Genomic DNA, 14,524 nt, shown 5'->3' with positions numbered 1-14,524 from the left:
CACTTTCTATAACGATGTTCTCTTGTAAAAGAAGGGGGGGAAGCTATACTTATATTCTGAGGTTAGGGGAAACAGTCGTTGCCGTAGATCTGTAAGTGAGCAGAGAGAGCGCCCATTTACTCAACCAACAGAGTATTTAGTCCCCGACATACACACAACTCTCACATACGACCATAGGCTCAACAGAATGGGGCATCCTGTCCGTCCGCTCTGACATACACAAGCTCGCGTATCTTATGGATAATAGTCTCAATCGTGCCAATAGTCATAGCGCAAAATCGGGGCGGCCCCTTGCCGTCTGAAGGGTGAAGCGACGGGTGAGCGAGGGTGAGCTGGGTGAGCCGGGGAGTGAGCTGGGTGAGTGGGGTGAGTGAGGCGAAGCAACATTTTCATGTCAGTTTGGCGTTATTATCGTAATAATTAGGACGTTGTTTGTTGCTTTCTTATCTTTGGATCTACTTCCATAATTGGAATCCATTATAAGTAGATACAAAGATAAGTTGTGGATTCTACAGTTAGGTCCGAGCTTTGAGGGGTTTAGTGGCATTCCTTTGGTAGCGACGGCGACTAAGATCAAAGCGTAAAAGCAACGCACCTACCCCAAGATACCTTCCCCAATACTCGTCGCGTTTCTTGTCGACTCGGTCCAACAGTATAAGATCTCGTTCGTCCAAAACTATAATTCTGGTCGCCACCCTCTCAAACTCTCTCAATCGCTTTTTCTGCTCTCTTTCCGGTATTGACGGCGGCGGATTGCAAGGAGCTGTAGCCTTTGATACGGCAGACATTACGTACGACCTGTACAGCTCTTGGATCTACTTCAGCGAGGGGCAATTCGTTGTTCACACTCGTCTCAACGAGTAGAAGATAGTGCAGGACAGACGTCTTGGAGCTCATGCGTGTGTGACACAGCGAATAGAATGACCAATCTCTGCTGCAGCGAACCCAGCGACAGAGGAATTGCTGTTTTGGCTAAGCTCAACTCCTTATGCGACTTTGGAGAATTGGCCCCTTTACGGTATCTACTACGGTGTACCTTTGCATGTACTGTGTCTCCTTTCAATACCCATTCGACGTTTGACAGATATATTCGGCGTGACGTCCGGTTACATACACCTAATACACACCGCATAGCTGAACTACAAACTCCCTCCCAAGACTCTCAAAGCATTACCATCATCTCCTAGCCTCCACCGAACCAACCTCCACAATGCCTAAGTCATACTCGCTCCACTCGCTCCCCTCGCACCATGAGTACCCTGAAGAGTTCTCAAGCCCCTCCCGTCTCACCTCTAACGCGCAGAGTTACTACAACAGCTCAACGAACTACTCCAGCGGCGAACCCTGGTATAGAGTTGACAGGGACCAGCATCCGAGTTTATCTCAGAGGTTCGTGGATAGCTTCAAGAGGGACCCAAATCGCCAACGTTCCATTAGTCAGTCTATTAATTCCACTGACCACCATGGTGCCTTGGATCCGCATATGGCGGTAATAGCGACAGCGAACACAGCACTAGCAAGAAAGTTGAAGGGAAGACATCTGCAGATGATTGCAATTGGAGGGAGTGTTGGTCAGTTAGGATGCTGTGATGGGAGTGTAGCAAGAAATGGAAGAAGCTAACTAGGAAATAGGAGCTGGATTGTTTGTTACGAGTGGAAGGATGCTGCATGAGGGTGGGCCAGCATCAGTACTAATCGCCTTCTCACTTATTGGGAGCATGCTATTTTGTACGGTGCATGCTCTAGGTGAGATGGCCGTCTTATATCCAGTAGCTGGCTCTTTCTCTGCGTATTCGACAAGATTTCTTGATCCGGCATGGGGATTCGCCATGGGCTGGGCGTAAGTCCTATATCCGTTGACTTGCTAGGGGTAAAGGTTACTAACAACACAAGCTATGCAACGCAATGGCTCATCGTTCTCCCGCTCGAGATTGTCGCCGCTAGCGTAACTATGGGTTACTGGAATACCACGCTCCCACGCTCCATCTTTGTTACGATTTTTCTCGTTCTCATTATCTCTATAAACCTCTTTGGCGTCAAAGGCTATGGCGAAGCCGAGTTCCTTTTCTCCGTCGTTAAAATTGTCGCGGTGATTGGCTTCGTCATCCTCGGCATCATTATCAACTGCGCCGGCAACCCCGACGGCGGCTACATCGGCGGGGAATTCTGGGTCGACCCGGGTCCCTTTAACAACGGTTTTAAGGGCCTCTGCTCTGTCATGATAACCGCTGCATTTGCTTTCGCGGGCACGGAATTAATAGGCCTCGCATCAGCGGAGACGGCAAACCCGAGAAAGAGCCTACCAACGGCCATCAAGCAGGTTTTCTGGCGTATCACCTTATTTTACATCGTGAGCTTGACAGTTGTGGGTCTCCTAGTGCCACATGACGACGAGCGGCTTTTCAACGAAGGCTCCGCCAATGCTAACGGTAGCGCCTCGCCTTTCGTTATCGCCATTGAAGACGCCGGCATCGCCGTCCTACCCTCTGTGATGAACGCCGTGATCTTAATCGCCATAGTATCCGTCGGTAACAGCGCTGTTTTTGGCAGCACCCGCACTCTAGCTGCGCTAGCTGACCAGGGCCACGCACCAAAGATCTTAGGCTACGTTGACCGCAAAGGCCGTCCCATCGTTGCCATCGCTATCGCCTGCGCTGTGGGCTTTATAGCCTACGCTGTTGAAAGCGGGCAGCAGGGCACGGTGCTGAACTGGATGCTCTCCTTCTCCGGCCTCTCTAGCATCTTTACCTGGGGCTCCATCTGCCTGTCGCACATCCGATTCCGGCGTGCCTGGGCATTGCAGGGCCACAGCCTCAACGAGCTAGCATTCGTGTCGCAGCCGGGCTTAGTGGGGAGCTGGGTGGGATTCATCTTCAATGTGTTTGTCCTGGTGGCGCAGTTCTGGACGGGCGCGTGGCCCATTAATTACGGCGAGATTGGCATAAGGGGGCAACTGAGGAGCTTTTTTTTAGCGTACCTGACTGCCCCGACCGTGCTGATCATGTATGGGGTCTATAAATACCGGCATAAGACCAAGGTGTGGAGGGCAAGGGATATGGATCTCCAGACAGGGAGGCGGGAGTTGAATCTAGACAAGCTGTTGAAGGCGGAGAGGGAGGAGAAGGAGGAGTGGCCTAGGTGGAAGAGGTGGTATGACCTTGTTTGTTGACATGGTCCTTGATTTTTTGGGTTTGTTTTAAGGCGAATGGGACATGGCGCTTTTAGGCGGAATGCCCAAGGGGATATGAGCGGGAGGGAGTCATATAACTACAATACTTACTATTTCTTCCCATGATGGAGGCCATAACAGATAGCCGGTCAGCAGATCTACAAATAGCCTGCGGTCTGAAATAAGACATCATCAGAAAACGAGGACAGCGGTGACGATGCAGATAATGAGAGCTAAATTGGTTTCAATAATGTTATCTATTAAGTTATATCTTAATATGCCAGCACTTTTGGGGGTACTTGAGTACTCGCATATGGGTATCGGTATTCAAGCTCAAATTATCAGTTCTCTTTCAGAGCGGTTTCGGCAACAGTAGATTAGGAACAACCTCGCCACTATGCTATGGCAAGTCTGTCGTCAGGAGTAAGGACTGGCCGTCTTGTGGTAGCAGATTACCTTTCAAAGAAAACATATGACGCAGACAGAGGCTGTGAAATATGTTAAATTTTGGCCCCTGACCTTGACATGCTTGGGAGAAAGGGGGATAGCCTCTATTCTTCCACATCTCCAAGAAGCCAAGGATCTTGCAATAGCTCCTCGGGCGACGCTCTTGATTCTGGTGTCCATCTAACCATTTTGCGGACGAAGTCGAGAAAGTCCTTCTTATTAGAGCCATGGAGATTTCTCTCACAATCCTCCCAAAACACTAGTAGGACAGGATTCACACACTTCCAGTTCCCTGTCGTATGTGTATTAGATCCGTAAATGCACGTTCTTAGAATCAGGGGCTTACCTTTATCATCGAAGTAAACGGAGCTGTATTCGCCTCGCTGGAGGAACTCGGGGGGTGGAGGTCCCAAAAGACCAACAATGCTGGCAAGTTGGAAGCGGTTCTCATACTTGCCAGTCTCTGGGTCCAGCCCATCGAACATACGTCTATTCTCAAACATATCCCAAATCTAGAAGTCCCGTTAGTTTCACCACGACGCATTGTAATATTAGATATTTGAAGGGAAATCGCGCACCATAACCCCGACGTTCCATATATCCACAGGATAGCCCCATGGCATCTCTAGAAGGACTTCTGGAGCCCGGTAAGGATCCGGCTGGATGTCATGACAGTGCTCAACCTGTCCGTTTCGAGCGAGAGAGAAGTCACACAGGATTGACCGGCCAAACCTCTTTGGAATACCAAAATTTGCGCTTCTGTAGATATTGTACCCGTTGATGCTTTTATAAAAGCTCAGTTCTGCGATTTCTTCCGCGTCTAGTTGTTCCACGATAGATGAATCGGCTAAACCGCGCAAGATATTCTCCTCTTTTATATCTAGCATTTTGTTAGTATGTTTTCTAAAGCATGGTGAGAAGAGCAAACTAACCTGTGTGGATGATATGGCATTCGGTATGTAAGAAGTCTAGTGCGAGCAGCAACTGGATCAAAATTTGCTTGAGAAATGCTTAGTTTAGTTGACGATCTGGGTGCTCAATATATCGCTGGAAAGAACATTGTGAACTAAACATTGGTGGGGATTCCCTCCTCTATTCGTAATAGAGAAGGAATCCTGAATAGTGCGGACATACATCTTCCTACATCCCCATCCCCGGCCCCTGGGAACGACGCGCCTACCCCCCTCCAGGCCTCAATTCACGCCCCCCCAACTCAAGCCCGGCGAAGTCGCATACATAACCAAGGGGAAACAGATCGGATGGGGCGTGACTGCGCGGCTCGAACGCCTGCCCTCCGGCGACGTGGTCAAGACGCCCCTACCTGATCTAGACCAGCGCTATTTCGAAGCGCACTGTCAAGACATGAGGCTCGAGGCTCGTATCTACGATGCCGTTGGTTTGCATCCCCGTATCTCAGGGATTGTCTCCTGGGATCTGAAGACCTGCTGCCTTACGATGGAGTACCTCGAGAATGGCATGCTGAAGGATTACATCACTACGAATTCGGAGAGCTTGACGCCCCAGTTACGGCAGCGGTGGGCGAAGCAGGCAAGTGAGGGGTTAAGCGTACTGCAAGCTGCGGGCGTTATACACTGCGATATCTCGCCGCGGAACTTTCTGCTTGACGGTGATCTTCACCTGAAAATTGCGGACTTTGAGGGGGGATCTCTAGCTAGATCTGCGGCGTCTGCTGTTGCAGGGACGCCGTTCCGATATCCGGTTTCTGACTGGGATGCGCCTCCTAGGTTTGAAGAAGATGTGTTTGGTCTTGGCTCGCTGATCTACTTCATCATGACAGACGCATATCCCTACAAAGATACCCCTAGCAATGAGGTCGAGGAGCTATATGGATCACGCACCTTCCCTGATGTAACGGAAATTGCTTGTGGGGATATTATCACGCGCTGCTGGGGGATGCAGGTTAGTGCAGCTGAAGTGCACGCTTACTTTGAGGCTCTCGACGGATAAATAGTCGTCTCTGGAGGGCTGGATTGGTTACGTTGGCTATGGTGCATATGCCAGCTCGCAGGTCTAAAGGTATGATTTTGATACTGTCATCAGCAGAGACAACGACCAACTGTAGTAAGTTCACCATTGGACCCCTAATCTGTTCTATTACTTGTAGCGCTGCCACTTATCAAACCCCCTTTGTCTCCCTGTAAGCGACGCTATGAGGTCGTCACATTCATGTTTCCACAGAGAATCAGATACGTCAAATCTAAAGAAACGTACATCTAAAAAGCCAAAACTTACCGAGGCCAATGTTTCAAGTCTTAATTGAATGTTATAATATCAATCAATGTGATATATGCGTGTGCTCATACTAAGCCAAAAAACGCGGTATTGGTTTATGCCTCACAAAACCCCATGGGGAACACCTCAAGCTCCCAAAACCCTCAATTCCTCCTTCCCTCCACAGATCCCTAACACCAACACCACAGCTACCCCATCACACTCCAGATTATCGTATCACATCACATCTCCAATCCCCACCCCCATCGCCAAAAATACCTCAAGGATGCGTCGCAGATCACCCAGCACAAGCGACAGCCGAAGGATCATGCAGCGAGTTGCCTATTACAGCACCCGCACCAGATCTCGAAATAGGTGATGCTCCAACTTACCTAAAACACAACAACAGTATTGATCAAGCCACAGCACGGGAGAGGGTGTTGGATCGTCTAATCCCGCGTTGGGCGTCTGCGGGTTGCTCCGGATTCAACCTTGCAATGATACTGCACAGGCATGACAGTACGATACCAACCGTTCAAATTCGAGTAAACCTTGAGGAAATCGAGTCCAGCCCAGACCAGTTCAGCCACGACAAACTGACAAGACGTCCAACCGCAGTTCCAAAACGCGAACACACCACCACAGACAAGAAGGGACCTCTACCACCCGCTCACCCGTCGACCCCCAGCCCAACCTCCGCACGGCACGGCACAGACTGACGCCTCCAGGCTCCGCATTAGGCAGCTGAATCCCGCTAAACATATCGCGCGCGTGCATGAACGAAACCTCTCCCCGATCTCGGTGTGGTTCGAGCGTAGCAGCCGCCTGGGGGGGTTTTGTTTACATACTCTACGGGATGGTCCTCACATGTCGTGCTATCTCAAGACACACTCCTGATATCGATATGCGGATTATCATCACATGCACCGAGGAGGACATACTCGCAGCAGGTGGAGTCGGTACTGCACAACAGCAACCTGCCACTGTTGCTTGTTGGGGTTCTGTCACATTGATCGACAGGTTGAGGTGACAGACTTGACATGAAAAGCGCGTGGCGCGCGCGACATGAACGCACACACACGCCATGCCACGCCGCCATGGTATGTCATGGCTTTCCCGAGACATTAGGGACGGGAGACGAGGCCTTCTGGAAGCCGTGTTTTATTGGCGTGGCGCATCTTCGGGGAATGGAATGTCTCAGGGTTCGGTGATTACAGCTTTTGGTGTCCAATAGTACCCCGATTGTCCTCGGCGCGTCACTGTCACACGTCGCTCTCGCTCCTCCTCGTCTGGTATTCTACACCATGGTACACCACATCAACCCTCTTGGTGGCCTGGATGACTGCTGGATGGATCGCACAGGGCAGGGGAATCTAATAAGGTGCGCGCCAGTTGCTCGATGAGAGGTACGTACCGCGAACTACGTTGGAATTGGACATGGCATACTCCGTAGGAAGGGAGTACTTATCTACGCAATCCAAGAAGAGCACGTGCGCAAGGCCTTTGCTTTTCTCCACTCCTCCCCCTCCCTTTCCCGATTAGACCCGTGGAGTTGGGAACGACCTTCCCTTTGGGGACTGGTGGATCGGGGATGGGGAAGTGTACGGGTGACGGGTGAAAAATGGGGAAGGGGGCCAAGGAGGAAGGAAAAGGGGAAGTGGTGATTGTGAGTATGGTTACTGGTGTCAAGCCACTCTTTGCGCTTTGATGGGATGCTTGTTGCTGTTAGTCAGTGTTCTCTTGGTGGTCTATAGCAGTCTCCGGAGATCCTCCGGAGGTCTGTGGTTTGTGGTTTGTCTATTTCCACGGGTCGTGGACGGGTCAGCGGGAGGGAAAGGACTTCTCCAACCTCGACCACAGGCCATCGTCATAGTTCGGAAATAGGCCGAAGAGGCACAGAGGATTCCCACATCCATGCATATCGAGACTAAGGAGACCGAGGGAGTGCCCGGCGACGGTGAGTGAGAGTTATGTGAGGTGAGCGATAAGTACGAGGAGGCTGGGGGGATGCGGTTCATGATAACGCTGGCTGATACGGTGCGTGATGCATAGGTATTATATTGATGCCTGCCGGTATTGGGGACAACAAGAACCTCGAGGCAAGGCAGCAAGGCAACAGGGCAAGGCTGTTGTCGTCCTTGCATACAGATGAGTTGTTCATGACTCTGTATGGGCTTTCAGGACCGTGTATGAGGATACAACAACGATACAACATCCATGGTCTCATCTCTGTTGGCGCATTTCTGGCGCATTGCTGGCGCATTCTCCTTATCATTCGGCTTCGCCACTGGGGGTAGAGGCTGTGTACTCGAGTTATGGTACATGCAAAATAGCGCAGGGACCAAAGTGAAAAAGTGTGGGACAGGTGGGGTCAGGTACTTAATTTTGCGTGTTATCACACGCGACAATCTAAGTACCGAGCCGAACTATCCCACACCCTCATCCCCATCCCACCACTCGTCCCTTCCTTCCCTGGGCGAACCAGGTTCCCGCCTTTTCATTCACCAAAAACCCAGTTTTTGCACAGAACAACCAGACCCCGATAACCCTGTCAACTTTCCAATACAACGCCTCCTCCCCTCCAGCCCGCCTTACCAGTTACTTACTCACTTACTTATACTACCTACTCCTACTCGAGTACCACCTTTTATTACCCTTTTATTACCCCATTATTACCATCTTACGCACAGCCTTTGACCAGTCGGCACCGAATTCTCTCACCGCACTTGCCTTTTTATATGCGGCCGCAGGAAGTGGTTGCCAGTGTCAGGTCAGTCAGCCTAAGCCTCGTTATCGCTGGTCGTGTGTGCATGGTCCTCGAGTCGCCTCCTTCCTTCTCCTTCTTTCCTCCTCCTTTGTGCTACTCTGCCCCGGCGCCTAATACGGCTCTTACAACTGCTTGTGCTCCTACTATCTCCCCCAGTTTTCCCCTTCTTTGTACTTGCCCGTACTCACTCTGTACTATCTCCCTCGGCTTCTCTCATCTCACCCCCCCCCCCGACGCCACTCAACGCCCGCTCAAACTACCCTGCATCTCGACATCGCCTCATACTCTTATCTACCCTGCCGCTACTCGCAGGTACAGCCCACTTCCTATATTGCTCCAGTGCTATCCTCGAGCCCTAGGATCGACAGTCCCTGGTCCTTCCCTCCCTCGCTCCCATCGACGTCAACCATGCAGAGCTCTCGGATATCTCGCTGACCCACCTACCTCCCCACCAGAGACCGTGATGGGACTCCACCCTACTTGACTAACAAAAACGCCTATCTCACTCTTACTTTTTTGGGCCCAGCCTTCTCTCCACATCTTGCCCTACTGCAATAGCATGGAGTGCCTCTGCTCACACTTCCCCAATCTCCTGTCGCATGCCGACCTCAACCCTCGAATATCACCACCGAGAACCCCCATTGATCTCGTCGACGCCGCCGTTCAACACCGACGTCCATCCGCCTTCCAACGCCGCCACCGCAAACTACTCTGCGCCTGCGCCTTTTCCCCCGCCAAGTACCCCGACGAAAGAGAAATACGGAATCCCACGAACCCTCACGCGAGCATTGCCCCCCATAAACACCGCCTGCGACCACCCTCACCACCCGCCTGTCTCCCGGTGGAGGCGGGAGGGCAGACAACACCGACGCCGCCACCGAAACCGTGGTCATGACGACGTTCTGGACGGCGCCGCCGCCGGCGCGCAACTTCAACGAAGACAAGGCCACGCTGATTGTGTGCTGGTGGTGCACCATGTTCGCCGTAACTATCATCATGTTCCGCGTTACGGGGCGCTATATCCGAACTGAGAAGCTGTTCCCCGAGGACATCATCGCTTCTCTTTGCATCATACCCATACTGGCAAGGATGGCCTTGGTCCATGTTGTGCTGCTCTATGGCACGAATAATGTTATCACAGATGGGTTGAGCCAGCTAAATATATCACACAGGGAGATAGGCAGCCGGTTGGTGCTGGGGAGTAGGATATTTTATGCTGCTTCGTGAGTGGCCTCTCCATTTTGAGTTTATTCTCACCCCAAAAACCCCCTCCCGCGCATCAGCCGTTTTGGCCACCATATGAGAACTTTGCTAACCGCCCACTTATAGCCTGTGGATGCTCAAACTCTCTATTGCTGAATTCCTGAAGCGCCTCACACAAAACATCTGGCGCTCAACGCACGAGCTCGTCTTACGGCTCATGTACTACTACCTCGGCGCAACCATGATTGCCGTCGTGATCGCCGACCTCGTCGAGTGCCGGCCCGTCACACACTACTGGCAGGTCGTCCCCGACCCCGGGCCCCAATGCCGACAAGGCTACGCCCAACTCATCACCATGGCCGTAGCCAACGTAACGACCGACCTCCTCCTCGTCATCTTCCCCATCCCCCTCATCTTCAACTCCCACATGCCGCTCTCCCGCAAAACCATGCTCACCATCCTCTTCGGCCTCTCCCTAATCCCCATCGGCATCACCCTCTCCCGCGTCCCCTACGTCATCCGTCACCAGGGTGCACAACACTACCGCTCCATTTGGGCCAGCATCGAGATCCTCTTCGCCACCGCCGTCGCCAACGCCTTAGTCATCGGCTCCTTCGTCCGCGACAAGGGCGTCAAGAAACCCAAGTACAAGCTCGGCTCCGCAGGCTCCATGGAGCGCACCATCTCCTCCCGCCGTGGCCGCGTCTATGGCCCCGGCGCAGTAGCATTCAAACAGTGGGGCAGCGACGAAGAACTCGTCCGCGGCCTCGGCATCGGCGTCGACGCCGACCTCCGCCCTGAGAGCGGCGCATCCATAGCACGACCCGCGCCGGTCGCAGAGCCGGGTGGAGGCGTGGACAGGAGTTGGCGCTTCCCCTCGCAGCGACGCAGCGACGTGTCGGACGTCGAGACGGTGGGCGACTATGATCCCCGCCATGTCCCGTCTACGAACCGCCGAGACGACAGTTTCTTCGACGTCGGCGGCCTTCTGGGTCCGGAGTCGCCGCCGCCGCCGCCGCCAGTTAATAAACGCAAAGGCCCTTCGCGGAAAGGAAGCCTAGCTGGTCCAACCCTGTCGCGGAGGGGGTCGGCGATGGTTCCGCCGAGGCGGCGGAGCGCATCGCCGTTTGATAGTTTCCCGGCCCCTGTGGCGGGGCCGCTGGATGACCCCGCAAATACAGGGGGCGCGGCGGTGTTTCTACAGGATGTGGGCGGGTTGATGGAAGATGGGCCGCCGATGACGGCGGCGCAGGCAGCGCAGGGGGCGTTGGCTAGGAGGGGGAGCGAGGGGGGCTTGTTGAAAGGGTGGAGTTTTAAGAAGAGAGAGGAGAGGGGGGTGGAGATGCAGAGTCTTGGTGCGAGGGATGGGAGGAGGACGTCGGTGCCGTCGGGTCCGCAGGGTGGTGGAGCGAATAATAGTAATCCCAATGCGGAGGCTAGTAGGGGGAGGAGGAGGAGGAGGGAGGAGGGGATGGATCTTAATGATGTGGGTGGGCTGCTTTTTGTGATTTAAATGACGGCGGATTTGTGGTTTGGCGTTATGGGAGGGTGGCATAACCTGTTTGGCGTTTTTGGTGGGAAGGCGGGGAAGATAAAGTATACCCTGCATTATGGATGCATATGTAGCGATTATGATGGATGGGGGGAAGAAGGGGGGTTGGAATATTTAAATAGGGGTATAGAGAATACTATCTGTGAAGATTAGTTTGGAAACTGTCGTGGTGTTTGTAAACAGCAGTCTCCATCGTGCCATTTTCAAGGAATTGTTTCTATTTTTCCATTTTTAAGAAACGATTTCTATTTTGCTATCTGTAAAGAACAGTTTCTCTGCTATTATTCAAAAGGGACGGTGTCTATACTGCTGATGGCTATGATCGCAACAGCGGCCGATTTCTGTAGAGGGCACCCTAACAATCCTGCCATCAATAATCATATGACTCGGTTCCACCTTTCCTTGACCTCTCTCACTTGCAAGCGCCACCAAAGGGCGCCTCGCGAACAACTCCATCTCATCTTTCTTAGTCATGATCAAATCAAACTCAAAATCCTCGCCTCCCTCAAAAGCATCACAGATCGAACCACGCGGATATATAACTTCGTCCCACAGCCACTCATTACCTCCACCAAGTCGAACCCTCCACTTAACATCATCGACATCGCGGCCCTCGCCGATATCCATCCAACGCGTGACGAACATCGCGTTACCCGCCTTCCCATAGCTCTTGAAATCGATGCGCAGCTCCGTATGGCAATAGTTGCAATATATAATCCCCTCCCTACTCACGTAGTTGTCCATTTCCTCAACCGTCGGGACGTAGATCCCGCAGCAGAGCAGATCGTCCGTGCTGTGAAGCACGCAATGGCGACAGAAGCCGAATTCTCCGAACAATGTGAAGGGGTTTTTCCTTGACGCCGGGAGCATGAAGACTTTCTGGTCGCGGATGAGGAGGCTGTCGTTCCGGATCCGCGCTTCGGAGATGTGGAGTTGCGTGAACCCCGCGCAGCTCTCTATCTTTTTGTAGGAGAGTAGGTCGAGGAGCGGGCTGGTGTCGCAGCCGCGGCGGTGGGTTTTCATGGCCATGAGGAAGATGGTTGAGCTGAAACGAGGCGGCGTGTAGCGTACGCCCTGGCTGAGGGAGTCCCGGGTCCGGCATTTTGACCAGGTCTTGCTGGTTGTTGGAGAATATCGCTCTGTTACCAGGTGCCGCTCGGCGAGGGGTGTGAAGTGTAGTTTGTTGCAGTGGGGACAGATGATGTGGAGGGGTAGGTCTCGTTCTAGGAGATGGAGGAAGGCGTTCATTACTATGGAGTCGGCGTCTCTGGGAGGATGCAGGTTATCGATCGTGAAGATAGACTCCGTCTTGAGGTGGTATTCTGTTTTGAGGCTTGAATAAAGATAATGATTGCATAGACTCAAGCATGCCACTGATTCGGTGGGGAGGTGGCTTGCTGTGAGGTATATGAGTTCGAGTGGGAGCTTGAGGAAGGGCGATTCTAGTGCTGTGGGCTGAGTTTGGAGATGGCGTTGAGCAGAATGCCTGGATCTGCGCTTTAGAGTATTCATTTTGATGTAAGGATATTTTGTTTGGAAACTGAGTATAAATAAGTGTATGTGGTGATGAGACCAAATAATCGTAGATGGCTGTATATAGGATTGTGAAGGCAGAATGAGAATCGATGGAGCACAACGTAGAATTATAAGCACAGCTGGGGAAGCTAGGGGATTATTTATTATTTTAACACTATTAGAATTAGTCCATCGTCATAGGGATTGACAGGTGCTATTCCGGTGAGTCAAGGGGAAGATGGGGAGCCGACGATGCTACGGCGTGGAGTTTGAAGCAAGTGGGAAGACTATTCACACACTTCTCTAAGAATGAGGCCATAATTTTGGTATTTGACAGCGCTATTCTGGTGACTCAGGGGGCTAGTTCAGGTACCAAACTGTGAAAGTGCTCATTCTCACCTGATAAATTTAGTATGGCTTTATATTTTTAAGCGCCCAACTGGACTGACCACCAAGTATAGTGGCCGTGATTAAAATAGGGGTGTTCAGCCACTCAGGACTACAACTGATACGCCCGTTCCTCACAAATAGAACAAAAACAATGATTCCTGTTGGCCTTCAATCTTAACATGGAGAACATTTGATTGTACATTAATCAGAATGATACCTATTGATCATAACCCTCCTCCACCTCCTTCTCCATCACAGCAAACGCGGGCAACGCACTAAACCACCCCGCAGTCTCCGTCCCAATAGCCTTCCCCGTAAACTCCGCCTCCTTATCATTAACCTTAACCGTCACCCCACCCCTCCCCCCCGCCGCCGCATCCGCCATCAGCTGCGCATGACAACACTTCTCCAGCGACGTGAACCAGAACACCGTCGACTCAATACTCAACCCACAAGTCAACAACCCATGGTTCTGCAGCAGCGCCGCCTTCTTCCCACCCAACGCAGCAGCGATCTCCTGCCCCTCCTCCTCACCGAGCACTACGCCTTTGAATGAGTCGTACAGCGCGTGGTCGTTGTAGAAGGCGCATGCGTCCTGGGTGATGATGTCAAGTTCGCGACCGAGCGCGCAGAAGGTGCGACCGTAGATGGAGTGAGAGTGCGCGACGCAGTTTACCTCTGGGCGCGCGGTGTGGACGGCGTGGTGGATCATGTAGGCTGCTTTGTTGAGGAGGCGGACGGGGCCGCCGTCGACGATCTCACCGGCCGCGTTGACGAGGATGAGGTCTGAGGCTTTGAGGAGAGGCCAGGCGACGCCAAAGGGGTTGACCCAGAAGGAGGTCGGCTCTACGGGGTCCTGGGGCCGGTTAGTTGCGGCTTTGGGGAGGTGGAAGGGGGAGGGGGCGCACGCGAAGGGTGATGTGGCCGGCGACGCCTTCGTCGTAGCCTAGTTTGGCGAAGATGCGGTAGGCGAGGATGAGGCGGCCTTTGAGGTATTCGCGCTCCTTGAGTTTGTCGTCGAACTTGCGGGGGGTGGGGAATTTAGAGCCCATGGCTGCGGCGGCGGTGTCGACTCCATCTTGGGACTGCAACGCTATCGTGGCGGTTTCAAAACCGGTTGCGGATGGAGGAGACATGGTGATTGATGGATCTCGGTGGTGAATATGGTAGAATGGTATGATGTAGAAGAAGAGTGTTGGATTTAGCACCTTTTCCCCTCCTTTATACATGTGCCACCCGCCGAGGTCTC

At 52.6% G+C, this 14,524-nt stretch overlaps 6 protein-coding genes across 6 annotated transcripts; 3 read left to right on the top strand and 3 right to left on the bottom strand.

The window, feature by feature from the left end:
• Positions 1-598: 598 nt before the first annotated feature.
• Positions 599-3,401, top strand: GAP1_4 (glyceraldehyde-3-phosphate dehydrogenase 1). The gene is made up of 3 exons (XM_018276965.2): positions 599-1,571; positions 1,633-1,840; positions 1,894-3,401. The coding sequence occupies exons 1-3, from the start codon at positions 1,211-1,213 to the stop codon at positions 3,167-3,169; spliced, it is 1,845 nt and encodes a 614-aa protein (XP_018128740.1). The 5' UTR covers positions 599-1,210; the 3' UTR covers positions 3,170-3,401.
• Positions 3,402-3,718: 317 nt separating this feature from the next.
• On the bottom strand, positions 3,719-4,503 carry VE01_07530 (uncharacterized protein; the record flags this gene model as incomplete). Its single annotated transcript, XM_018276964.2, has 3 exons — positions 3,719-3,908; positions 3,963-4,128; positions 4,195-4,503. The coding sequence occupies 3 exons, from the start codon at positions 4,501-4,503 to the stop codon at positions 3,721-3,723; spliced, it is 663 nt and encodes a 220-aa protein (XP_018128739.1). The 3' UTR covers positions 3,719-3,720.
• Positions 4,504-4,561: 58 nt separating this feature from the next.
• VE01_07529 (uncharacterized protein) lies at positions 4,562-5,584 on the top strand (the record flags this gene model as incomplete). The annotated part of the gene is made up of 2 exons (XM_018276963.1): positions 4,562-4,575; positions 4,807-5,584. 2 exons carry the CDS (start codon positions 4,562-4,564, stop codon positions 5,582-5,584), a joined length of 792 nt encoding a protein of 263 aa, XP_018128665.1.
• A 3,866-nt stretch (positions 5,585-9,450) lies between these two features.
• VE01_07528 (uncharacterized protein) lies at positions 9,451-11,521 on the top strand. The gene is made up of 2 exons (XM_018276962.2): positions 9,451-9,838; positions 9,945-11,521. Exons 1-2 carry the CDS (start codon positions 9,507-9,509, stop codon positions 11,329-11,331), a joined length of 1,719 nt encoding a protein of 572 aa, XP_018128666.1. The 5' UTR covers positions 9,451-9,506; the 3' UTR covers positions 11,332-11,521.
• Positions 11,522-11,655: 134 nt separating this feature from the next.
• On the bottom strand, positions 11,656-12,882 carry VE01_07527 (uncharacterized protein; the record flags this gene model as incomplete). Its single annotated transcript, XM_018276961.1, has 1 exon — positions 11,656-12,882. The coding sequence occupies one exon, from the start codon at positions 12,880-12,882 to the stop codon at positions 11,656-11,658; it is 1,227 nt and encodes a 408-aa protein (XP_018128661.1).
• Positions 12,883-13,270: 388 nt separating this feature from the next.
• Positions 13,271-14,517, bottom strand: VE01_07526 (uncharacterized protein). The gene is made up of 3 exons (XM_018276960.2): positions 14,184-14,517; positions 13,493-14,131; positions 13,271-13,433 (listed from the first exon to the last, which is right to left on the bottom strand). The coding sequence occupies exons 1-2, from the start codon at positions 14,502-14,504 to the stop codon at positions 13,493-13,495; spliced, it is 960 nt and encodes a 319-aa protein (XP_018128662.2). The 5' UTR covers positions 14,505-14,517; the 3' UTR covers positions 13,271-13,433.
• Positions 14,518-14,524: the final 7 nt, after the last annotated feature.

Source organism: Pseudogymnoascus verrucosus (genome assembly GCF_001662655.1).
Source record: "Pseudogymnoascus verrucosus strain UAMH 10579 unplaced genomic scaffold scaffold_34, whole genome shotgun sequence".
NCBI classification, from domain to species: domain Eukaryota; kingdom Fungi; phylum Ascomycota; class Leotiomycetes; order Thelebolales; family Thelebolaceae; genus Pseudogymnoascus; species Pseudogymnoascus verrucosus.
This window is presented reverse-complemented; position numbering and strand designations above follow the sequence as displayed.

What these genes read in the sequence shown, in the direction of transcription:
- VE01_07526 (XM_018276960.2), bottom strand. Translation starts at nt 14,504, where the DNA reads ATGTATAAAGGAGGGGAAAAGGTGCTAAATCCAACACTCTTCTTCTAC. An exon ending in CCGGCCACATCACCCTTCGC is followed by an intron (nt 14,132 to 14,183) that starts GTGCGCCCCCTC and finishes AACCGGCCCCAG; the next exon opens with GACCCCGTAGAGCCGACCTC.
- GAP1_4 (XM_018276965.2), top strand. Translation starts at nt 1,211, where the DNA reads ATGCCTAAGTCATACTCGCTCCACTCGCTCCCCTCGCACCATGAGTAC. An exon ending in TGCAATTGGAGGGAGTGTTG is followed by an intron (nt 1,572 to 1,632) that starts GTCAGTTAGGAT and finishes ACTAGGAAATAG; the next exon opens with GAGCTGGATTGTTTGTTACG. An exon ending in GGATTCGCCATGGGCTGGGC is followed by an intron (nt 1,841 to 1,893) that starts GTAAGTCCTATA and finishes TAACAACACAAG; the next exon opens with CTATGCAACGCAATGGCTCA.
- VE01_07528 (XM_018276962.2), top strand. Translation starts at nt 9,507, where the DNA reads ATGACGACGTTCTGGACGGCGCCGCCGCCGGCGCGCAACTTCAACGAA. An exon ending in AGGATATTTTATGCTGCTTC is followed by an intron (nt 9,839 to 9,944) that starts GTGAGTGGCCTC and finishes GCCCACTTATAG; the next exon opens with CCTGTGGATGCTCAAACTCT.